Genomic DNA, 24,701 nt, shown 5'->3' on the forward strand with positions numbered 1-24,701 from the left:
CCTCGCTCCCAATGACTACTTCCATTATTTTCATGGCCCGCATCTGCTTTCCCTGGACACATGGAAAGAGTAACTGGCCTCTCCAGTCATGCCCTCTGACCTAGAGGCCAGTACCCAGTTCCATGCACACATGAAAGAGGGAACAGATTGTATCGCTCACTGTTCTCCCTCCTGCCACTCTTGTACTTTCAGTTCAGGTCAGGCTTGGAGTGAAGTTTCCCACTCCTCCATTCCCACTTTCAAAATTTTATTAGGGCATAACTAGGGAGAAAGTGGGCAGGGATTAGAGAGCACATAATCTTTCTCATGGAGATTTCTCTGTTACATTCAGAATTAACAGCTGGGATGTGAGATTCAGTTTGCTTTGCTATCCGGATAGTTTATGGAACTGGTATCCTACCTTGCAATATCTGGGTTGGGATCCACCAGAGAACTGACAAATCTGAAGAACAGGGACTCCTTCCACTTCACAAACTCCTCCTACAGGAAAGAAGTAGACAGTGAACCATCGGCATGAACCAGGAATGAATGACCCTATTTGATTTTTCAGCTTGCACCCAGATATACCCTCTGGGTCATATCAGGAGGCACACAAAATAAAGCTCAAGATTCCTTAATTCTGAAAATAGTACATTTATTTAAATGCCATAGCAGCAAGTGTCCTGATTTACCATTAAATGTTAGCAGAACAAGGGAAGAGAGAGAAAATCTGAACTCCAATGCTGAGGTGCCAAAAAGGCATTCCTTTACACTGTTCTCATGAATTAACACATTGGTGGTCTGCCTACCTAGGATACATTATTAAACCGGGGGTAGACTATCTTCTGCCTCTCACATATTGACGTCCACACCATAACTGATAGATCACCAGAGAAGGTTAGTGCCCTGCTTCTGCTTGGTGGACACCTGTTACACCCATCTACTGGGGGTGAAATTGCAGATTCAAGAAAAAACATGATAGACAAACCTTGAACTAAAATCATTTGGATAGCCTGCTGAACTACCATGCTGGAAGTCTATTTATTCACCCTAGTTAACGAACTATGGCAGTAACAGTTTACTGTTAAGTGCATCTTAAAGTGTGGGGAGATTGAAAGGGTATTTTAGGGTCAATCTGAAAGCAGCGTATCCATTGTGCAGGTTGCTAACATTCTGTATGATGGGGGCTGTTGGAATGGAGTAGTGAGAACTAGCCTAAGCCCGCTAGTCACCTGAAGAAGGTTGGTAAGCAAGATCAGTGTCTGCTTGCGGATGAAGGGCTTCGGGTCCTTCAGGCACATGGAGATGTTGGGAATGTACCTGTCCACCATGGTGGTGTAGCGGATACACAGGTCACACATAACTATGACAACGTTATTGCGAATGGCCACATCCTCAGACACCTCTAGCTCACGAGCTAGGGCTGCGACACATTTCTTTGCTAGATCCTCATGCTGCAGACACAGCTTACCTGTCACATAGATAGGAAAGAATTGGGGCTATGAATGTTACAGTTCCTCACCTCCTCAGGGCTATCTTTCCACATCCTCTTGGGGGCATACAAGTCAAAACACATGGACAGAAAAACAAGGGCAAGGAGAAATGAAAGCAGAAAATAGTGAGAGCAAGAAGTAAACAAGGGAATAAAAGCAAGAAAGTCCTAGTGGAGACTGTATAAGAAACCCACAACCCACCTCAAGGGAAATGTAATCAAGGAGGAGGATTGTCACATCCCTCTTCTGCGAAAACATGAGGCCTATATCATGGATCTAGTAACCCCATTTCCTCTTTTCCAAAGGGCCATAGGGAGCTCAGAGTGCAGCCTAATGTCCTATGCATAACAAGAAAAGAGCCACCCCAATAACATTACTAGGAAGTCTTTAAAAATAACACTAGTATTTTGCACCTCTAAATGTTTATAAGCTCTTTAAGAACAAAGGATTAAGCGTCATGAGGTGCATAAGTGAGGAAGCGATAGTACTCCCACACTAGAGAAGTGATATGTCCACAGTCACACAGGAAGTATAAAGCAGAGCTTATATAGGAGACAAATATTCTACCCGGCCTTTAACACAAAGGCTCTGGCTCATCATTCGTATAAGTCAAACATATAAACTGTTGTCAGACAGCTTTTCTAACACAGCCTGCTCTGGAAAGCATTGAATTCCCTCCATCCCCCTGTTGAGCCTCTTGTGCATCACGTAGTTCCATAATCAGATGCCACCAAGCCGGTGCAAGTCTGCAGGGTTCTTCAGGTCCCGCTAACTGTGCTACTCACTGGTTAGATATGGTAAAGTTACATATTTTTATTGGTGTGTGCACATACTCACTGCAGGGAGTTATCTGAAAGCTTGGAGCTGTATCACTATAAACACTGAATACAGTTCATCTCTGTGTCTAAGCTCATACAGAACAGCTGTAGCAATTGTAACCAGGGAAGAGAGAAAAGGGTAGGAATCAGTGGTTCACAGCATCTATTCCCATGACAGGGCAGCTCTTACCTAGTGTAATGAACGCATGGGCTCTGACCACTGAGGGCATAGCAGATCCTCTGATTTGGGACAGTGGCTGAGAAACTGGGAGTTCCTCACCATCTGGAGGACTAGACACTGGGAAACAACAGACCAAAAATTAAAATACCCTCAAAACCAGAGAGTTTTAGTTCCTAAATGCAAATTTAAGAGTAAAGGGAGGGCCTCACATTGATCTACATTGACAGGACAAGCCAGAATAGACTGAATCAAAAGAAAGATGCGTTTCTCCACTTTGGCTGGACATAACTGTGCAGTCTCACCCAAGGTGAAGAGATGTCTCACCTAAAGAGAAAAGCAACACTGTCAAAAGAGAACAGCAGGGCTGACAATTAAATCAACAAGCTTCCACGTTACCCAAGTCAGCCAGCGTTTCAACGGTGCTACAGCTTCCAAAAGAGCTTAAAATTCCCTCTGCCCTTTAAAAGGGAAGGCATCACCTGTGTATGAGGCTCAGTTAGATCTAATTCGTTATTGTCTAACTGCAAAAAGAAAAGGAGTACTTGTGGCACCCTAGAAACTAACAAATTTATTTGAGCATAAGCTTTCGTGAGCTACAGTTCACTGCATCGGATGCTGTAGCTCACAAAAGCTTATGCTCAAATAAATTTGTTAGTTTCTAAGGTGCCACAAGTACTCCTTTTCTTTTTGCGAATACAGACTAACACGGCTGCTACTCTGAAACCTGTCTAACTACAGAGAGCCAAGTTCCTTTAGATCTGTCCTTACTACATGGTGAATTTCAGTGGTGACATGTACTATTGACAAGTTGCAAACGGGAAATTAAATTACTATTTTTCCCAAAAAAACAAAAATGAAGGCAATAACATGATGCATTTTGCATTAGTACAATCACTGCAGCTCCCCCAGAACTCTTGAAATCAAGTCTATTCTGTAGCTTTCTGGCACATCACTCAAAATTTCCATTAGGAATGATATCCAGTCACTCACACACAAAAGTCTATAGACATGTACTCGGAGAAATATCACAGGGATTTAGTATTTTCCCCTACAACTGTAAACTAATGATGTTTTCCCCTCTCTAGAAACCTCAAGATTTGAGAAAGTAAGAGTGGCAAGGTAACAGAGGAACTATGCTTCTTCAGCCTCCAATGGATGCAAATAATGACTAGATCCCTTTCAGAATGGGCTGCTCTACAAGAGAATATGTGAAAATGAGAATTTTTTACTCAAAGCAGCTCTCTGTGTATTAAAGTCAGATCTGCTGACTTGAGTTGAAAGAGCTTTTACTACTTCTAACTACTGCCACTCCTGCCAAACCAGCACAACACTGGGAGAATGAAGTGGATTCTGTTCTGGATTGTGCATCAACAGGATACTCAATCGTATTCCAGTTGAAAGGATCACCCGTGCAACCCCACTTTGCCTTCAGATTAAGAGCTCAGCTACATTTCTGTATCCCAAGTGAAAGTAATAAAGCTGCACAGATCTAACGGATGTTATAATTTTAAGAGAATGGGGTTGCACAGGGTCTAAACGAGGGCAACCTTTTGTCTACAGAATGCTTTACTGTGGTGGCAATATGTGAATCAGAAGGAACCTATTTTTACGTTCAACCATGGACTTGAAATTTGCTGACAAATTCCCATAAAAGCAGCACATCTGATGTAGAGCCACTGAGATTAAAGAAAAGGTCATCGCACTGATCACATTTCGAATGTTGTCTTCATTACCATAAGGGCTGGAAAGAGGTTTATTTATTTATTTATTTTTGTAGTTTAAGGAAAGGCTAGATTCTGTAGAAGTTGATAGCCTGGGCTGTCCCACTCATCAAGGAAAGCTTTCCACTTGCAGTCTACTTTCCAAGCCCTACTTCTTATTGTGTGTAACACCATGTCAAATTTGTGGTGACTGGCCTGGGCCTGTTGTTCTCTAGGACTCACAGGAGAACAAAGTATTGCATCTCATGAACTATTCCAGTGAATATTTTAAAAACAAATATATAATTCTAATTTATGTTTATTTCCATAATAAATATCAGAAAAGCAAGCTAAAGGCCAAAAAACAACCCCCACAACAAAAAAATCCTGTATCAATGTACAAGGCAGAGTACTCCAGAGAATACTGCTCAGCTGGACAATCATGGAATCATCATTTTAAAGAGGGAACAAATGAATTCTTTGATCAATCAGTACAGAAAGGATACCAAGCTTACCAAGAGGTCTTCTTGCAGCTGCTCTGCTCCATCCTCTTTGAGGACTATACTGGAGATGTAGCACTCACAGACAGATACTAGATCTCCACATACCTGGTTGAGCAGCTTCTGTTTCAAGATGAAGGCAAGTCAATGCAGTGCTCGTTAAAGAAATGCATCATGGGTAAAGCATCCTCCATGCATTAGTCCTGAAGTGGTAAATGAAAACCTTTTTCTCGAATCTGAAATGAATACTCTCTCTCAGCGCCCTCACACTAAGCAGTTTCTCTACGGCTAAAAACTTGTCCCAGTCTTTGTTTAGCAATCTAGCTGCAGGAATCAGCTGCAAACAAAATATGGGTAAAATCTACAAAAGAACATCTGATCTGAACAGTTATTTTCCTCTTTAGGTTTTAACTTTAAATGCAGGAGTTGTTGGTATCTAAGTAGAAAGGGCCAATTGTCTTCATTTGGCATTGCTTTATGAACCTTACACTCTCCCAATGATAGAAACAGAAGAACCCGCTTTAGCACATTGGTATAGGAATTTACTAAACAGCATCTCAGCAAAGCACAGTGGTTCCTACAGCAGCTAGTGTGGTTACTGCATTTTTTTAAGCTATTTACATAGCTACCCATGGTAGGTGTCTAAGACACCATTATGAGGTAGATGCGATTAATGTTGGGAAAGAAAATTAATCCATATGTAGGAAGAGTCTAATATTGAGGGAAAAACTCATGCCAATTTAGCCCCCCCCCCTTTTTTTTTTTTTTAAAAAAAAAACAACACTGCTTAGGGTGAGCTCCAGAGCTTAGCTACTGAAGATAGCCAACTTCCCAGCTACTGAGACAGAGCAGACAGATGGGGCATAAAAGGAAGGGAAACCAGGTGGCAAAATTAAAAGGGATGCAGAATTCTCCACCAGTAAGTTAGAACCTCCCTAGCTTTCTTTTATAATGAGGTCTGCAGAATGGGGAAAGATCTTCACACAAACCTGCTCCCCTTCCCAGTTTGCCTTGGCTTTGTCACAAGCTCTTCCATTAACATAGCCTGAGAAACACGGTCACCTACTTGCACTTGTTTGAGTCCATAGCAGGTTGGTAGTGACCAACTTAATCTATGGTGGCATACATAGAACGTGTCTGTAGCCTCAATATGAACTAGTGGAAAAGCATCCAAAACACAAAACCCTGTATCAAAATAGGCACTACTGTAGGTCCCTTAAGGAAGTGAATTCAGCGGATTTCAACTGCAAAACATTCTCTTAGGGAAAAAAAAAAAAAAAAAAAAAAAGAAGCAGCAGCTCTCTCAAACCCATCCCTAACACTAGGTGCATGCCAGTGCTAGCATGATATACCAATCAAGATGGCTCAACAGAAGAGAGGTGCAATTTTCTGGAGTCAGAAGTCTCTTTCCTTTGTGCGCTGAAGAAACCAGCATTTTCAGGAGAGGAAAATGTCTCCGTCTTCGAGAGACGACCTTCTCGAGATGTGTGAAATACACTTTTAAAACAGTCTATTCGAAGCCCCACCTGTGCCTCCCCAGGGGCATCTGTGTATGCATGGCAGAGCTTCTGCAGAGCTTCAACAGCTGGGCTGATCACCTCCAGGGGACACTTAAACTCCTTCAGCCAGCACTTGATATCATCTGAAAAGAAGGTCAAACACCTAGCTGAGGTGAGTGCTCATGCTAGCTGACTATGAATAGAAAGACAAAAATACAGTGGAGCTGGGAGGCAAAGCTGAACACTGACCCACACCAAGGCACTCACCAATCAGCCTGCCCTGGGTGTTTCTGGGGAGATGCTTCGCAACGTGTCCAATTACACACAGGATGTGACCTGCGGTATTAGTGCTGGTATTTTGCTGTCTGAAAGGCCATAAAAGGGACAAATAGAAACATTAATCCAAGAAGAAAAACTGACTAGAGTCAGAAAATCCTTTCATTTGGATTATGCATGCTGAAGGCAGAACTGTCAGGGTGAATGAAAACATTGCTTGAAGGCAACTTTAAGGTACTGGATGATCGGGCTCTAGCTCAAGGCTGCAGGCCACTGCTTCTCTCCTAGACGGAAGCACTGTTAGTTTAAATTAAGCACTTTGATCTAAGCAGTCACCAAACGACACTCTACCTGTGGAGAGACAGGAAGAGGAGATCGTTTTCTTGGCCTGCCCTGCATGTCTTTTAATTGCCGAATGATTAAGATAAAGGCACACACCTGCTGACACTGTCCCAGGATTCGATTATCTTGGAGTAATCCAGCTTGGGTGAGGAACCTGCTACCTTTGCGAGCAGCATCCAGGCTGATGCAGCATGCTCTGTTTCCACATATGACATTACATTATTTATGAAAGTGGAGGAGAATTTCTCCTTCTGGGACCATACGTAAAAAGCTTTGTTTAAATAACGGCTGCAAGGAAGACAGAAAGGAGAAAAGAGCTAAGCATGCCACAGAGAAAACAGCTCATCTCTGAATCTATACTAAGGGCCAGCCGTTTTAGCCAGGCCACCCTTCACGCAGCAGGCAACACAATGAAGCTGGTGACATTGCCGTCTGGTGGCTATTTATGTAAAAAACTTTTACTTCTCATTGTTCTGAACAAATCAGGATTTCCATTCTACATTTAATCCCCAAATATTTACATCCTCTCTTCCATATTCCAGTTCATAATTCAGGTGCACACAAAGCTTCTGCCATGTAGATATGGATGTATCACTATAGATATCAGGTCACTGCTAAATTGGGCCCAATGTCTGGTATGCTTATAGCCAAGAAAACTTAACTAGAAGAATCCAGCAGGGGAAGATTTTTTGTTGGCGGTTTCTAGCCAACATCCACAAGCCAGAAGAAGATAAATTTGTTATTAAGGCACAGGACTGGGATTTATGGGTCTGAATTTACCCCCATCTCTGAGGAAGCTCACTCTGTGTCATTAGGCAATTCACTTTACCTCTCTGGTTCAAAGTTTCCTCTTTTGTCAAACAAGGACCATGATACTTGCCTTCCTCATGCTGGGGGAATTCTGAAACTCAATGTTCATCAAGTGCTTTGAAATTCTCAGTTGGAAAGTGTTATGGATGTGCAAAGTATGATATACAAGAGCCAAAATTAGACTGGTAAAATGATTTTACAAGCCAGAAAGGCAGCACGACCGACAGATCAGTTTTCTATTTAAGATCTATTACATGCTGTTGACTAATAAACATAAGGCTGCTTTTAATCAGTGTTTTGTCCCTGTCATTTTGTGTGTCACCTCATCTCTTTTGCTACTTCCCACAGCGTTCTGCAAAAGGCAGTAAGATACTATTAGTCATAAGACAAGTAACATATTGTACACCAGAATGAAGAGAGGGAAAAAAAATCCCATGTACACTGATCTCTATAAATATATAGATGGTTATTTTTCTCATCACCACACCCTCAATTAACTTTAACAGTCCAAGTTCCTAGCAATACACCAAAAGACACACCACATGTGTCATTCTCCCATTTGAACACTGGAGTTCAGGGAAAAGGAATCAAAGTTAAAACATCCAATACACAGGAGAACTGTGCTGTGCTCACCAATTGCCAACATGGAAATAATTGGCTGTTGATTTTCAGGCCTGCTATACCCTGCCCATTAAACTGGTAGAGCAACACAAGCAGCTCAGAATATAACAATACCCACATTAGCACTGACAGTATCACTTAATAGTAACATGTACTTGTTTAAATCACTTTGAGATTCCCCAGGTGAAAGATGTATCAAAAATTAATTAAGCCTCACAACATCCCTGTGCAGTAGGTATTAAATACATTTTAATTGTAAGTAAACAGAGATACACAAAGGTTGGAGTCACACAGAAAGTGAGTGGCAGAGACAGGAACAGAACACTGAACTTGTGTCCCAGTCCTCTACTCTAACCGACAGACAAGCTGCTATTGTTCTACAGTGTAGTCAATAATCTCCTGACACAGGATTAGCTGGACACATTTCACGTATTTTTATAGGAGTACAAGCATTATAACAGCAATACATGCCTAGAGAAACAGTGAGTTGGAAGGGGCCAACATACGAGTCCAAACTCCTCTTTATTGACTGGAATTGGCAGTACAACTGACCTACCTCAACTCCTGATTTTCTGCAGTGATGAGGGCAAGGAGATCCCAGGCCAGTGTCTGGTTTCGGTCTTCATGCATGAACTTATTATAGTGTTTAATGTGCTGCAACAGAAGCAGATCCAGGCAATCCAAGGCCTTTTCCTGCACAGAGTTCTCACTGTCCATCACAACAGGGACCACACCTGTTAACCAGGCCTTCTGTATCATAACATTATTGTGTTGAGTCTAAAGAGAAAAAAATTCCATATTAGAAATACTTTGAAGCCAGTAATTCAGATTCTACGCATTCAGATGCTATGGTGGGATTAATGAGAGCCTGGACAATTTTAGTTTCCAAGGTACTGATGAAGCAGTATTGAAGTCTTACAGTGTTTGGGACCAGTAGCCTTAAATTTCTAAATCACCATGCAATTGCTGAATATTATATTCATGCTCAAGGTATCAGTTATTCCTACTGATCTGAGGTTTGTAATATTTATTTTCTAAAACTAAAATCAGTCTCACACAGTGTCCCAGGAAAGCACTACAACAGATCACTTAAAACGAACGGTAGTGAGCTGTGCCTAAAAAAACTTGTGCTCTTATCCTCCTTTGCTAACCTTTTGTAAATAAACATCAAAGCAGGAAAAATCTTTCAATGATACAATCTGCATACTGCAATCTCAGTACAATGATTCAGACTTTTTTTTTTTCTGACCAGGTGAACAACAAATGTACCAATTTGCTACAGGAGAGCTGTATGAGAGCCAGAAAGAGATGTGTATAACAATAGGAAATGTCAATGTTATTCACAACTATGTGTAAGAGTAAGATAGATCTTTCATGTCAAAGGCAACAAAGTTAAATCAATCTAAAGAAATTCAGTGGAGAAATAAGTGGATAGTAATTTATGTGGTCTTTTCCCTCTTTTTTCCCCCCTTTAAATAAAATTATACTCTGCCAGTCTCGGTAAATATTGTGCGCTCTTTCCCCTCACCATAAGGAGTTCTGTAATAGACTGTAGTGCCTGCTTCCGTACGGAGACGGCAGGGTCCCGGCAGCGATCTTGAAGAGTGGACAAGTCTTCTGGGGTACATGGGATCACGTTGTGCTTCAAGATACTTGTGAAGACCTAGAAATCAAACACCGTGACAACACTGATAGGAATACAATGGGTGCACATTTGGCTGCCAATGAAAAATCCAATCCACTTCCTATTGATTTCAATGGGAGAAGAACTGGTCCCAACGACGGTAAATCTCAAGACTTAGAGCTTCACCTTTCCCTCTGTACAGTTACAGTCAGTTTCCCTTTGCATTTGTGTGGGTCATCACACAGTAACAAGGAAAAGGAAAACAAACATTCTATAGACCCAAAACAGTATATTTGTACAAACATAAATCAACCAGGAGGAGAACTGTAGGGCAGGGATTATATGCCTATTTTAACTTTTTTTTTTTTTTAAACTGACTAGATTTCAAGAGGACAGTCTCTTTTTTCAAGACCAACTGCCTCTTATTCTATGATTTTTTTTTTTTAAAACTAAAGCAGCACACTCCAAAATCGAGGCTGGATAACATCCAGTTCCTTTGTAAATGAGTTCATGAATTCTTGAGTAACTACCCAACGAACATGCCTCAATTTATATAAGGAAGTTGCTTAATATAAAAGCCTACTGACATTTGAAAAGAAGCCCTATTTCTAAAGTGAACTTCAACGAGAGTACTGGTAGAATTCGTTGTGCTTGCATTATTCACTCATCAATTAACAGGAACAAGTGGAGAAGGCATTTTGAAAGACCTGCCTATATGCTGCAGGAGCAGCAAAATGAGGCCATGATTCTTCAGTGAGCTCCATGTGGGCAGATCACTCCATGAATTCATTGCAGAATGTTAGCCTACATGTTTATATTAATAGCACACAGTGCTCAGTAGAGAATATACCTGGAGTGCAGACTTCCTGACATTTGTCTTCTCATCCCCTGCTCTCAGTCTCAGCATACCCATAATCTCCTTCCCTGTCCAGGGAAAGCATGGAAAAAGAATCATGAGATCCAACACAGGTAGAGACTGCAGCACCACCAGGAGATACTGATAGGGCAAGCAGCACATCATGACAAGGTAGAGCACAGCTCCACACTTTGTTGATCATCAATTGTTGACAGGAAAAGAAAAACCACACAGTATCTGGCAGGTAAACCAAAAAAAAACTGATTTTCAAATATTTTATTTGTAATTTTAAGTATATTTGTATTGCTTTTATATTTTAGGTAAAATCCTGAAAGGAGAGTTATGTACATAAGAATGGCTATACTGGGTCAGATCAATGGTCCATCTAGCCCAATATTCTGTGTCTGACAGTGGTCAATGCCAGATGAATAGTGCCAATGAATAGAACAGGACAATTTCAAGAGATCCATCCCCTGCCACGTCCAGTCCCAGCTTCTGGCAGTTGGAAGTTTAGGGACATCCGGCGCATGGGTTGCATCCATGACCATCTTGGCTAATTGCCATTGATGGGCCTATCCTCCATGAACTTATCTAATTCTTTTTTGAACCAAGTTATACTTATCCATGATTACTCCAAGGTCTCTTTCTTGTGTGCTAAAGGCTAATTTAGAAACTATCATTTTGTGTGTATAGTTGGGATTATTTTTTCCAACGTCCATTACTTTGCACTTACCAAACACTGAATTTCATCTGCCATTTTGTTACCCAGCCACCCAATTTTGTGAGATCCCTTCGTAACTCTTCGCAGTCAGCTTTGAACTTAACTATCGCACCATTTACAAACTTTGCCATCTCACTCTTTACCACTTTCCCCAGATTACAGTATTTATGAACACTTTGAACAGCACTGGTCCCAGGACAGATCCCTGGGGCATGCTGCTATTTACCTCTCTCCATTGTGAAAATTGACCACATATTCTTACCGTTGTTTCCTATCTTTCAACCAGTTACTAATCCATGAGAAGACTTTCCCTCATATCCCTTGATTACTTACTTTACTTAAGAGCCTTTGGTGAGAGACCTTGTCAAAGGCTTTCTGAAAATGCAAGTATACTATATCGACTGGATCACTCTTGTCCACACACTTGTTGACTCCCTTAAAGAAGTCTAATAGATTGGTGAGGCATGATTTCCTTTTTAAAAAGCTGTCTTGACTCTTCCCCAACATATCATGTTAATCTGCGTGCCTGACAATTCTGTTCTTCATTATTAGTTTCAACTGATTTTCCTGGAACTGAAGTTAGGCTTACTGGACTGTAATTGCCAGCATCACATCTGAAACCTTTTTAAAAAATAGGTGTTACATAAGCTATCCTACAATCAACCAGTACAAAGGCTGACTTAAGCGACAGGTTACATACCACAATTGGTAGTTCTGCAATTTCATATTTGAGTTCCTTTAGAACATTTGGGGGATACCATCTGGTCCTGGTGACTTACTGCTGTTTAATTTATCAATTTGTTCCAAAACCTCTTTTATTGACACCTCAGTCTGGGACAGTTCCTCAGATCTGTCACCTAAAAAGAATGGCTCAGATGTGGGGAATCTCCCCTCCATCCCCTCTAATATCCTGGGACCAACATGGCTACACCAATAATTTTTAAAGGAACCTTTTTGCCTCTAACCACCTCTTTCACTCTGCTAATTAGCCATGCTGGCATTTTTTTAGTCCTATTGTTCTTTTTCTTATTTGGGGCGTACAGTTAGTTTGAGCCTCTATTATGGTGTTTTTAAATAGCCTCCTTGCAGCTGGCAGGCATTTTACCCTCGTGACTGTTCCTTTTAACTGGCTCTCTCATGTCTGCGTAGTTCCCCTTTTTTAAGCTAAATGCTACTGTGGTGGATTTCCTTGGTATTTTCCCCCTGTACAAGTATACTAAATTTCTATTACCAAGTGGTTCAGCTATAGTCATCTCTTGGACCAGATCCTGCATTCCACTTAGGACTAAAGCAAGAAGGTCTTTTCCTTGTGGGTTCCAGGACAAGTTGAGCCAAGAAGCAGTCATTTAATAGGTCTAGAAATTTTATCTCTGCATCCTTCCCTGAGGCAACACATCCCCAGGCAAGATGGGCGTCGTTGAAATCCCCCATTATTATTGCCTTTTCTGCTTCTGTAGCGTCTCTAAACGTACTAAATGTTTTAGAAAATAAAATAAAAATAAAGGGAATGTGTAATTTTTGACCAATTGTTTTTCTTTATAAAGGGGCCTCGGATCATTTTTAACCTTAAAAGTCTTATCAAATTAACACTGTACAAAACTCTCAAGAAAGTCTGTATGATGGTAACTCTGCTGTTTGTGGGATAGAGATTTGGGTAGTGGGACATGAGAAAACTACTCGGAAATAATCTAAGATGGGTTACAAGCCTCACACACTAGAATTTCAGTATGCTTTACAAACATTAGTGAATTAAACCTCACAACCCCTTGTGATGAAGGAAGTATTAATACATCTATTTTGCAGATGGGGAACTTATGGCATAGAGGGGTCAAGTGACTTGCATGAAGTCACAAAGTCAGTGGCAGAGCAAAAATAGAACCCGAGAGTCCTGATGGAAGCAGAACACCACTTCCGTTCCCTATACATGGAAATTAGGCCTAAAGCTTTATTTTCCTTGCAAATACTGAAACAAACTTTTATACATGATTAGGGGAAATTATATAGTCTACCAGTGAGTTTATTAACCGGTAGATGTAACTAGGCTCTTATATTGTCAGTTATCACCCTTGACACCCAGAATAATCAGCATTCTAGCACTAAAACTGGTTGTTCTGGTGAACTAGTTTCAATCCTGCTGTTATCTTTCAGAGCTCCTATAGTGGAATTTCCTACATGTTCATCTTCTTCCAAGTATACTTTGCAAAGTCTCAGCGTAAAACGATTCCCCAATAAAACAGTTTCTATAATACATGTCCAGCTTGGAGCACTGCGCTTCTGTGTTCTGGTCAGTAAAAGCCTGATCCAAAGACCTCTGAAGTCAATGGGAATCATTACACTGTCTTTAATGGACTTTGGATTGGGACCTAAATGCCTTTTTAATGGGCAGCTATTCTCTCCACTTGACTTCAGCTGCTAGATGGCTTGATAGTGTCAGATCCTTTTACAGGAACAGAGATATACTGCCTTAATTAGTAGCAACAAGTTTTCTGGGGAGGTCAGTCCATGACAAACTAAACTATTGCAGGGGGAACCAACTGGCTAAGATAATCATGCTCTTGCCAACTGGCACTGACTGAGCATTTCAGCATAATGGACAGGAACAATACCAAGGTGACCTTCAGCAGGCGGAGAAGGACTATAAAGGGAATGAACATAATGTAGTACACAATAGGTACTACAGGCTCTGTAATGTGCATTAACCCTATTGTATTCCTGGGGGAATTCTGCACCGAAAAATTCTGCACCAAAAAATTAAAAATTCTGTGCACAGTATTTTAAAATTCTGCAAAATTCTGCATATTTTGTTGGTCATATGGTTTCAATTATTTTGGTAATTTAGTTAAACTACAATACAATGGATGAAGATTTGGAGTGGGGAGCATTGGAGGAAATCGCCAAACTCCCTTTCCTAATAGTAATGTAGCAAGGTTTGACCCTTTATTTCTAGTTATTAGTCAACAAATATATGTAGCCATATGCTCAAGGTTACATCATACACAACTGAAGAACAAGTAGGCGCTGGGGAATCAAACACACAATTTGTATTGGCTACTGACCATCTCCAGAAAGGTCAGTAGCAAACAGTTCATGGAGCACATTCCGATAGGAAATTTTTTCAGTCCAAAAATTTAGACCAGTTTTAATTACTAAAGCACCATAAGCATTTATGAGGCCATACTGTCCTTTACACCACTCTGGCAATGTAAAGGAGCCTTAAGACTTTTACACCTGTTTTATACTCCTGGGGGAGTTTACTAGAACAATGAGAACAATTCACTAAGCAGGCAGGATGCTACATTCTGCTCTGCCTGAGAGAACAGAGCCTGCCCCACGCCTAGCTCCTCAGAAACACCCCAAAGCTCTGCCCCTCCATGCCAAGTGTGCTGTAATAGTGAGCGAAAGGGACAGTTTCTCTCTCTCCCACGCATGACTGCCCAACCCTTCCTAACCCCTGGCGGTGATTTACGTCTCAACCAGCTGCTCCAGGCGCCCGAATCAACCTGCCTGCGCTGCTGGGGAGGGGCGCGTGACCACTCTTGCCGCTTCCCTTTGCTTCCCCTTCAGAAGTCATTTTTCTGCAGAGAAGCCAAGAAATTTGCAGGGGACATGAATTTTGCACACATGCAGTGATGCAGAATTCCCCCAGGAGTAGCCCCATTGGGCCAACACTGCCATTCTTTTGTCTCTTCTAAACATGGGGTTGATCACATTTTGAATACATTGTTTATCATTTCTTTTCTTTCTAAAATATTTAAACTGTTTGGTCCTCATGTAAGTAAGAAATTAGCATAGGCTTGAGTCAAGTATAATGCAGCCAGACAACTCTGCTAATGCACCTCAACTCTGGCTCACATGTCCCTGGTGTTCCAGCTATCCTATCAAGCACAGACAGCCCATTGCACTGAGTTATTGTTATTAATTTGTTTTATTAAGTGCCACACTCCTTACTCCATGGAGCCTACAACCTAAATAGAGAACACATCATACACTGAGTGGCCTAGAAGGCATTTCTATCTGAGAGAGTAGATCTTATAAGAATATCATATGTTTTACTGAGTGGATTCTTATTGGTTTTAAGGAAGGATTTTAATACAGAAGATAGGAGCCTGTCACACTGAGATACGGAGGGAGTTCCTGTGTAGGGAGCAGCATGCGACAAGTAACAAAGACATACATGAGGGACACAAGGGGAATAGTGAAGTGGGATTAGCAGCAGTACAAAGGGAGTGGTGGTAGTGGGAGTAGTAAATATAAGAGCAAAGATGTAGGTACAGCTGTGCAGTTCCCAAAAGCTCAGGACAAGATGCCAATACCTGATGCTGCAGAAAAGTGAATTCTAATCCCACATAATGCACCTAGTAAGTGGTGCAATATTTACGTGGGGAAAATATATTTGTTCCTTGTGCACTGAAGCAAGAGATTTTATTAATATTATTACAAGCAATGGAGCTACAAGTGTTATCATCCACATAATTTACTCCTTCCAAAAGAGATGGTAATTAATGTGCTTTTTGACAAGTGCTTCTGCCACATCAGTAGAAATGAACATCAATATGTCAAGATTAAATACACTTTCCAGAGTGGTTCTTCCAGACTTAAATGGAAATGGAATTTCTTTAAAACTGAAAATTCTAACCCTCCCCTCATTACATATAAGTGGAACCTAAAATCGCTACGGAAAGATCTGTTTACTTATATAGAAAACTAAATGCTGAATACACATAAGAGGCTCTGACTGCTGTTAGACACTGCCAAAACCTAATATCAGCTGAAAAGACAAATGTGATTTTGACGTACCATCGAACATAGTGGTATCACCATCCCTGGTCAATTCAATGGTCTTGAAAGTCGGAAGAGTCTTCAGTGGATGGTCGGAATGAGCTAAGAGAAAAAAAAGTAAATCAAAGGATTAAGAAGACAAAAAGGACATGTTCTCTGCACAGTGTGGCGCATCACTAAATGGAGAATGTGATGTACCCACCCCGAGATTTCATATATCAAAATTATTTCTCTGTAGAGAACATAAGGCATGTGGAGGAAAAACAAACATTTTTAAGAGAAGACTTTACCTTCTGTGTGGGTTACCAAACTCTCAGGGTAGTTGTTTGTGTCTAAAAGTATATGACCAGAAGCTGCAGAAAGAAGAAAAAAAAAATCAAACAAGATAATTCCATTCAGGATTCTTCTTCTTTCCAAAAATAATCAGGCAGGTAATCTAAGAATAGGAGACTGCATATGCATTACTGGAGCATGCCATCTGGCTTTTTAATCACACTATGGGAAGTTTAGCATGCTAAACATGACAGATTTAAACTTCCCAGACACTAAAGGTTTCTGAAGATATAACTGTGTGTCAGGAATGAGGAATTTATTTTTTAAATGAGTCATTAAGTAGTTTGTAAATGTCTTTCAAAGTCATCACACAGCAGAGTCTATTTAAACCAGTCATACTGTCAATAAAGCCTTTCTAAATATAACTTGTAATGAGTAACAAGACGACTACCTTTTCACTTTGTCATAACACCTAAGGGACCTCTGCCCAGATTTCTAATTCCTTGACAATTAGATCTTTGATCTCCCAATAACTGTTCCCGCAAAAATTCAAGAGACATTTAGCAATACTGAATTCAGCTGCCATACTTACTGCCTTGTAATAGCTCCTGTATACTCTCCAACGTAGTGGCAGCTTTCATTTCCAGACAGTAAGCAAAACTGGATAGTGCTTTACTGCGGACCGTAGGTGCCTTGTCTGAGCAGCGGCCGAACACCATATCCTGCACCAGAAACTTGTGCTTTAGAAGCTTCTGATGATCCACAGACAAGGAGCTGTCCAGTTTCCTCTCCGGCATATCCAACAAAGCTAAGGCTACATCAAGGGCAAACACCCTGTAGGGAATCTATGGAAGTGAAGAACACCAGATTCTCTACTACGGAAGTGTTAAAGCACTGAGACATCTATCACAGCTGTAATCTAGTTGCTACCAGCCGTCAGCTATAAGAAAAATACTATTTAGTACTTATACGGCGTTTTACCTGCTCAGAATACACCTATGTCCAAAGGTCTGGTGTATTAAATAGGATATACACTTACCTTGGTATTATGTGAGTATCTATAAAGCCAAGCTATAAAATCAGCATACTCTGCACAAGGGAGCTTATTCAGCAATTGCATCAGGGCTTGTGCAGCATAGGTACGATAGTCAGCTTTATCTGGGACCTGAAATACAAGGACAAGGGAATTTGCCAAGACCAATATTCGGATGGTCTGTTATGATAGCTAAAACACATTTCAGTCCTCAGAATAAATATCAGTTTATTCAAGAGGGTAATACGGCCTAGCAGTGCAAGCACAGGACTGTTAACCAGGAATTCCAGCATTCTAAGCTTGTCTTTGCCAATGGGTCAACATATGGCCTTGGGCAACGCACAAACCCTCAAAAGCAAAGGTTCCCCCTTTATAAAATGGGGATAATGCTAGCTTCCCAAGGCAACTGTGAAGACTGGAAAAACGTGATCTTGATTTAAAGGGTGATCCATGGACAGCTGGCTGGTCACAGGGCTCTTGTAATCTTCGTTTTCAGGTACTAAAGTCACCCTGACAGTAACTACACATATGTTAAATGTTTCTCTATTTTTACTTGGCCACATAAGTAATTGGTTTGCCACAAGATTTTGAATTTTTTCGTTTAAGATATCAGTAGAAGGTACAAGCAATTGTGAACAGTGGAGAAATGTCCATGAGAATCTCTCTGCTAAGATGCGTGCCATACTTTGACGGTTTGAAAACACTTACATGGATCTAAAGAGAGTCACTTTGTCACAAGAATCTCAGACATACTAAAATACCCAACAGAAGACCCATGGTGATAAAGTTTAAGTGGTGAAAGTTAAGGAAATAGATTCTCCACGTTCATTCATAGGCATCACATTTTATCCAAGAATAGTGCCACTGTCTATAGATCCGAGACATAAAAAGGAGCTAACATACCTTGGCACAGATATGCTGCAGTAAGATTCGGAGCACAGGAAAGGCGACTTCCTTTAGTTCATCTACTATAGAGCTGTACAAAACAGAAACAAGCAACTTATAACAGGTTGCTATTGTAATAGGGAGCAAAAAATTAGCACAAGGTCATCTCCTACATTCAGACAGGCAGCTGTACACAGAGCTTCCTTATTCCTACTCTGACAGTTAAATATTGTTCACTGGTCTCTGTATAAACTGTGCTTTTAAAATATTCTTGTTTCTAAATGCAGGAAGAGGAAGTCAGAAATAGCAGCTGCTCCCAAAAGCAACACATTAGAAGTAGGGTACTAAAAACAAACTCCGTGCAACAGTTAGCCAACCCCCACCCTCTTGTGACTGCCGCATAGCATAACGTTGTAAAGCTCCATACCTGGGTCAGTTCTGTTACTAAGCCCACCAGTACCCAAGTGTTTGTTTAATTGCATCTAACTGGTGAGGACTTCAATCATTTAGCTAGAGCCAAAAACTTGAGCAGCACTTGGCAAAACAGAATTAGATGTGTCCCGTCTGTCCCAAACACCTGTGTTCTCCAGTAGACAAGACAAAGGACAGCAGTAAAGGTAGGGGATGTCACAGAAAGATGGAGCGCCTATACAAGAAAGATTCCTGGAAGGAGCAGGTTTTATGAATAGGGTTGGAGGAAATAACAGGCCCTTGGCAGATGAAAGTAGAATATTGTTCCAAGTATAAGGGACAGCATAAATGAAAGCAAAAAGCTAAGAAATAGAAAGATGAGAATTGAGAATTAAGAGAATTAAGGGATAAATTCCTAACTAAAGGTCTCCTTCATCACACTCAGTTATGAACTAAAATCCTCACAATTTGCTGCAAGTCTAAAACAGATCTTTGCCCTCCCATCCCAGTTTTCAACATTCAGTGTTTTTTCCCCTCAGAAGACAAGTCCTATGTTAGCTCTTCTGACAGAAATTGAAATTAATCCTCACCTATACACAACAGCTTCAGAATAAGCCTTAGTTATTCTAATCCCTCTATTAACTAGCAATGGGGAGTAAGATTATGCTAACCAAACAACTTTGTACTTCACCTGATGAATTTTATTCCCTGATTCCTAGCACCAATAACTTGTGATGTGACAGAAAGGGCTGTATGCCTGGATCCTTCTTCCCCTTCCAGCATGAGGATGACATTGAGGAGACGATGGAAGATACGGTGCAGAGTCTGGAAGAAAAAGACACCCAGAATCAGCTGATCTTCAGCAACAAGTACAGGAGCTAGAATACCACTGTGTCTTGGTTAATAAAATAATTCAAGCAGGTTCATACGAAACTATTTTTCCCTTACAAAATCCAAACAGAATACTTTAAAAGGGAAGCTACATACACAGAGAGCATCTTTCTTATACTGGGGTTATACTTACCCTAACTGATGTCATACAAACCTGAAAAGACCTAAAAAGTTACTTTCCAGCAGGACAATCAAGTTAAAAAGGTACATAATTTCAAGTGGAACACAATATAAGAGTAACTGATTGAAATTTAACAGCCTGTGGTGTACAGGCCGTCAGACTTCTGGCCTTAAACTCTATGAATCAGTTACAACAGAAATCCACAGAACTTGGGGAAATTCACTATTTTCCTCACAGAAAACACCTTAAATTAAATGCCTATGCTTCCTTATGCACTGATGGTGCAGAAGGTACATTTTTGGCATTCCATTGCTTGCCATGCTTTAGCTGTCACACTGTTCCTATTATTCATATCATTTGACTGAGGGGCCTGAGCAACAAAGAGATAGAAAGGAGGAAAGAAATTCTCCCTGAAAAAATGAGACTAGTGCCCTCTTGACATTATATTACAATCCAGAAAAACATGGATACTTTCTAAGTTTACATGCCCTATGGAAACAGATACAATATGTAAATAATTAAGCATTTATGCAGGGTGCTTGATTTAACAAAATAATAAAAAAGGTCAAGCTGCAGACTTTGGTATAATGAGATGTTCCTATGAGAAAGAATTTTCTGCCCATTTGCATTAATCCTGTTTACCACTGTGCGTAATATTCCCACAATCCCCACTGCCCCTATCACCAAACTGTGCCACAACAGAGAATACTAACAGACAGAATTAGAGCACCACCTAGCAGGAAGCAAGAGAATTGGCAGTTCAAGTCAGTAACTGTTCAGATTCTCTGCTCTAAGATATTAAAGAGATGCAACTTTACTTAGCTTTTGAAACACAATCCCTAAAATGTTTTCATTAAACTATGCCATATAGATGCACAACAAATCATCACAGAAGTCACAGAATATAGGGATGAGGAAAAAGAGGTACCTAAGCCTATCTCCAACTGGGAAACAACGTATATAATGAAAGTGGCTTGTTAAAGGGGGGAATAATAGTTTCTTTCTGATGTATGAAGAAAGACCTGAAAGATTTTGTCAAGACTTTTACCTTATTTTCTACACCATGAAGCGGGGAGCACAGCAACCGCAGCCCGTGATAGGCCAACTCTGGGACATATTTTGCTTGGTTTATGTTCCTGAACAAAAGAATACGTTGAGATGGCTTCACCTACTGCCGGATATTTATTTACTTTAATAAAGTGACCAAACATACTCTTAATAATTAACTGGAAAGACATGTTTAAAATTCACTGAATATCATTTCTATGTAAATTAGGAAGAACTAATTCAATATTATCTAGAGAAAAATCACTGTTTTCATTTTAACATCCACAGAATAATAATACTTAACATATTCACCATATTTACCTCTTCAAAACAATGTATTAACATTAAGAAATAATAGCTCACATTGTTCCTGAAAACTCGAATTCATGCACTGCAGGCTCAAAACTTGTCAACTCAACAAAGGTCTGCAAGAAAGCAAAGGGGTGATGTTATGTGAGGGGCAGTGATCAGGATCTGTCTGTGTGGCTGAGTCCTTAGTAGTCTTAGTTACCTGCATGCAGTTCTGCACACAATGAGGTTTCTCTTTCAGAGAGAACTTGGGCAGAAGTCTTAAGAAGTTTTTCAGGAGGAGGAGGATGGCTTCCCGAATTTGAAGCAGATCATGTCCTGAAAAATAAATCTCTTCTTCTTGATCCTCATCCTCTTCAAAAATCTCATCCATCTAGATTGGTAGAAGACAGAAGTATCATTTATCATTGATACAACCGCTTTTTTTCTTAGAAAGCAGGAACTCTTATTTGTACTATGCAGAAACTCTGAGGCTGGAATTTATTTAATTAATAGTAAAGCAGGATGGAATTTGCATCCAACGTACCAAGTATTTTATTTCAAACTATTTAAAGGCATTTACTATAAGCTGGGAAAAGAGAGAAGGGGGCTTCCAGAAAAATCTCACACAGCTTGTTCCCATCTGAGATTTTACAAACAAAAACGCCTGCAGAACTAGGGTTGGGCGTCTGAATTCTGATATTGATGTACACAAAGCCAAGTTCCTAGCTCTGCCTACTCTGTTCCACCCTCTTTCATCATGACCCTGCCCTCATGTTCAGATTTCTGATATCCAGTTCAGGACTCAATTAATGTTAACAAATATAACAAAGAAGGTTTTAGAAAAGTTAGAACTTTTCAAGAGGTGCAGTCATGTGCACTTCATAGGAGGCTGCAAGTATTTAGTCCTTAGTCTCCCATCATTAGATTAGTATGGAGATCTGAATACCCTTAGTCCTCTAGTTCTGCTAACATGCAGATCTCTTAAATATACAAAACAGCTACAGGCTGCACTCATGATTAACATCAACATGTCTATACGCTGCTGAACATGTTAACAATATGCTGAAGAACAGTGCGCTTTCTTCTGTCGCAACTCACTCATCATCAAAGAAACTGCCAGCTAACTTTGCATGCCTGGCTTTTCAGAAGTTTGTAATGATGTGCAAAGTAAAAAGAACACAGTTTGATTTCAGAATGCAAGGTTGAGAGAGTAAAGTGCTGGAAGATAAGAGAAGTCTCATTTTGACTTGGAAATTAAATAAGTTTCCTATTGAGTTATGAATTAATAGAGAGCATAAGGATACCGTATCTGAAGATACTGTATGAACATTATCTTACATCAAAGTTCTCTTTCCTGGTTGGCCTTCCTTTCTTTTTATTTCTTCTTGCTTCAGCCTGAGAGCTTTTAGCATGATCCTTTTTCCTTTTCCTAGTCAATTCACACCCTTGAGGCCAGCTCTTTCTCAGGGTGTGAAGACATCTGTCAAACATCACTTGATGGAACACCTGATGAGCTACGCTGCCTGCCCAGAAACAAAACACCCATTTTCAGAACAAAACTACAAATACATGAAAAGCATAAAATTATTCAGCTATCTGCTCCACTTGTTTGCACAATCAGATGGCTAGAACACGAGTGCCATTCTGGTGACTTGAGGTTCAGAAAGTGAAAAATCAGTATTTAAGTTAACAAAATTAAATTGCAGGAAGGAGTAAAATCAGCAAAAACGTTCTCAGTTGGTGCTGATAGAACAGGACAATGAGCCAAACTGGAATTTGCTGTATTATTTAACACAAAACTTTTAACTAGAACGTACATCAGCCTTAAAACACAAAAAGATGCAGCCACAGATTCAGCCTGCTAGAAAACTCTGATTACCTTTTATTTTAATCAGAGAATTTTGCTTTCATGATCAGCCTGATAGCAATAGTGAGCTGAATCCTCTCTATCTGCAAAGCAAGTACAGCACAAGCATTGGCAGTACAATCTTTCCCTGGTGAAGTTCAATCTCCATGTCACATTCAGGCCCCTCTGCTAAAACTGCCAGTCAGGGGGAGAGACTGATTAAGATGTCTGGCAATTAGGACCTGGACTGAGATCATCAAACGGTTTCACATACAACACCAAAGCACTAAGACTATAGCAACTTTCCAGCACTGCACATCCACACAACTCTAGAGGAAAGTGGCTCAACAGCCATTACCTATCCAACTTCATGTTCTTATGAACAAGGGACATGTAAAAGCGCTGTCCAGACAGCTTGAGCCAAATTAGCCACACTAGCACTAGAAAGGAAGGTCTATCTACTTACCTGGTATTTCAAGCAGTAAGAAGTACAGCCCAGCAGCATGGAGAGCACATAACCGCTGCTGTACAATAGCCTTTTTATTCTGCGCCACTTGGACAAAGTGATACAACACAGCCACAAGAGCACTGGGGGAGAGATTGTTCTCAGCAAAGAGGGTCCAGATACTCTGAGACAAAGCAGAAAACTGATCGTAAGAACTATGGTAAATCTCACATCAATTTCCCCCCACTTGCTACCATGGCCACTCAGATCAAAAAGAACACAAAGGGCTATGATGCCGGTTTGAAGGAAAAACTGGTCATTCACAAGCTAGATTTTTTTTTTTTTTTTAATTCACTGAACCACGCCATTTGGGATAACCAAACTTGTTTAAATTAGAGATTTTCTTTCATGATTTTAAGTAAATGGATGGAGAAGAGATGGTTAGAACAACACTTACATTCAGAAGACGCCTAGCCACTACTTAACCATAGAACTCTTTTGTGAACCACACCAGGGCAATACAGTTCCCCGTCAGCTACCATTAACACTTTGAAAAATTGTTCTTCTGTCCACTCCCCACATACGTAGGTTTTTTATTTTAATATCCTTTCTGTGAAACAGCCTGCATCTCAGATATGTATTCTTTGAATACAACTGTATAAAATATCAGTTACTCATTCGGAGGTCAAAATATTTAATTACTAAACTACTACAGAAAGATGGGGAGAGCATGCATAGTAGGAAAATTCAGTGGGTACATCTTTGCTACCAAGTAGAGAGATGGATAATTTCCAACTTACTTCAGTGGTCCCATGGTCCTCGTCAACAAAAGAGTAGAGAGTCTTGTAAAGTTTGCTGAAGGCATCAAGTCCATCCTCTGTGATCCCCTCTTCTATTCTGGAATCCAGAGGCTCTGTCTCAGTGAAATCTAGTTCCCAGACTGTGTCAACCCAGGCTGGGGGAAAAAGATGCAACACACACACACTTATTCAAAAAATATAAGATACTTATATAGAACTTTTCATTCCAAAGCACTTTATAAGTTTGATCTAAAAATATAAACAGGGATCACTTCACTTACCACTGAAGTGTGGCCACTTCTGAGAAGGAATGTGACAGTTTTTTATGAGTATAAAACAGTTTAGGATAGGAGTACTAATACCTGCATTTGGGCTGGCATTAACAAAACCTTTAGAACAACAATCCTTTAAAGATAAATCTCTCACTTTGACTTATTAAATGTACCTATTTAAACTTCA

The 24,701-nt window shown here is 40.3% G+C and overlaps 1 protein-coding gene across 1 annotated transcript in view; it reads right to left on the reverse strand.

The window, feature by feature from the left end:
- NCAPD3 (non-SMC condensin II complex subunit D3) overlaps positions 1-24,701 on the reverse strand; it is a 53,499-nt gene that overhangs the window by 15,176 nt on the left and 13,622 nt on the right. Inside the window, exons 2-24 of the mRNA XM_077839717.1 lie at positions 24,243-24,397; positions 23,464-23,626; positions 22,490-22,674; positions 21,372-21,542; positions 21,224-21,285; positions 20,862-20,949; positions 19,493-19,626; positions 18,409-18,481; positions 17,512-17,637; positions 17,065-17,317; positions 16,490-16,552; positions 16,218-16,301; positions 10,694-10,767; positions 9,748-9,882; positions 8,776-8,996; positions 6,885-7,076; positions 6,438-6,535; positions 6,198-6,313; positions 4,687-4,794; positions 2,681-2,795; positions 2,481-2,588; positions 1,212-1,450; positions 401-480 (exon numbers count right to left, since the gene is read on the reverse strand). Coding sequence (XP_077695843.1) covers positions 401-480; positions 1,212-1,450; positions 2,481-2,588; positions 2,681-2,795; positions 4,687-4,794; positions 6,198-6,313; positions 6,438-6,535; positions 6,885-7,076; positions 8,776-8,996; positions 9,748-9,882; positions 10,694-10,767; positions 16,218-16,301; positions 16,490-16,552; positions 17,065-17,317; positions 17,512-17,637; positions 18,409-18,481; positions 19,493-19,626; positions 20,862-20,949; positions 21,224-21,285; positions 21,372-21,542; positions 22,490-22,674; positions 23,464-23,626; positions 24,243-24,397 — 3,043 coding nt within the window. The remainder of the gene's footprint in view (positions 1-400; positions 481-1,211; positions 1,451-2,480; positions 2,589-2,680; positions 2,796-4,686; positions 4,795-6,197; positions 6,314-6,437; positions 6,536-6,884; positions 7,077-8,775; positions 8,997-9,747; positions 9,883-10,693; positions 10,768-16,217; positions 16,302-16,489; positions 16,553-17,064; positions 17,318-17,511; positions 17,638-18,408; positions 18,482-19,492; positions 19,627-20,861; positions 20,950-21,223; positions 21,286-21,371; positions 21,543-22,489; positions 22,675-23,463; positions 23,627-24,242; positions 24,398-24,701) is intronic.

This window comes from Eretmochelys imbricata, chromosome 22, assembly GCF_965152235.1.
Source record: "Eretmochelys imbricata isolate rEreImb1 chromosome 22, rEreImb1.hap1, whole genome shotgun sequence".
NCBI classification, from domain to species: Eukaryota; Metazoa; Chordata; order Testudines; family Cheloniidae; genus Eretmochelys; species Eretmochelys imbricata.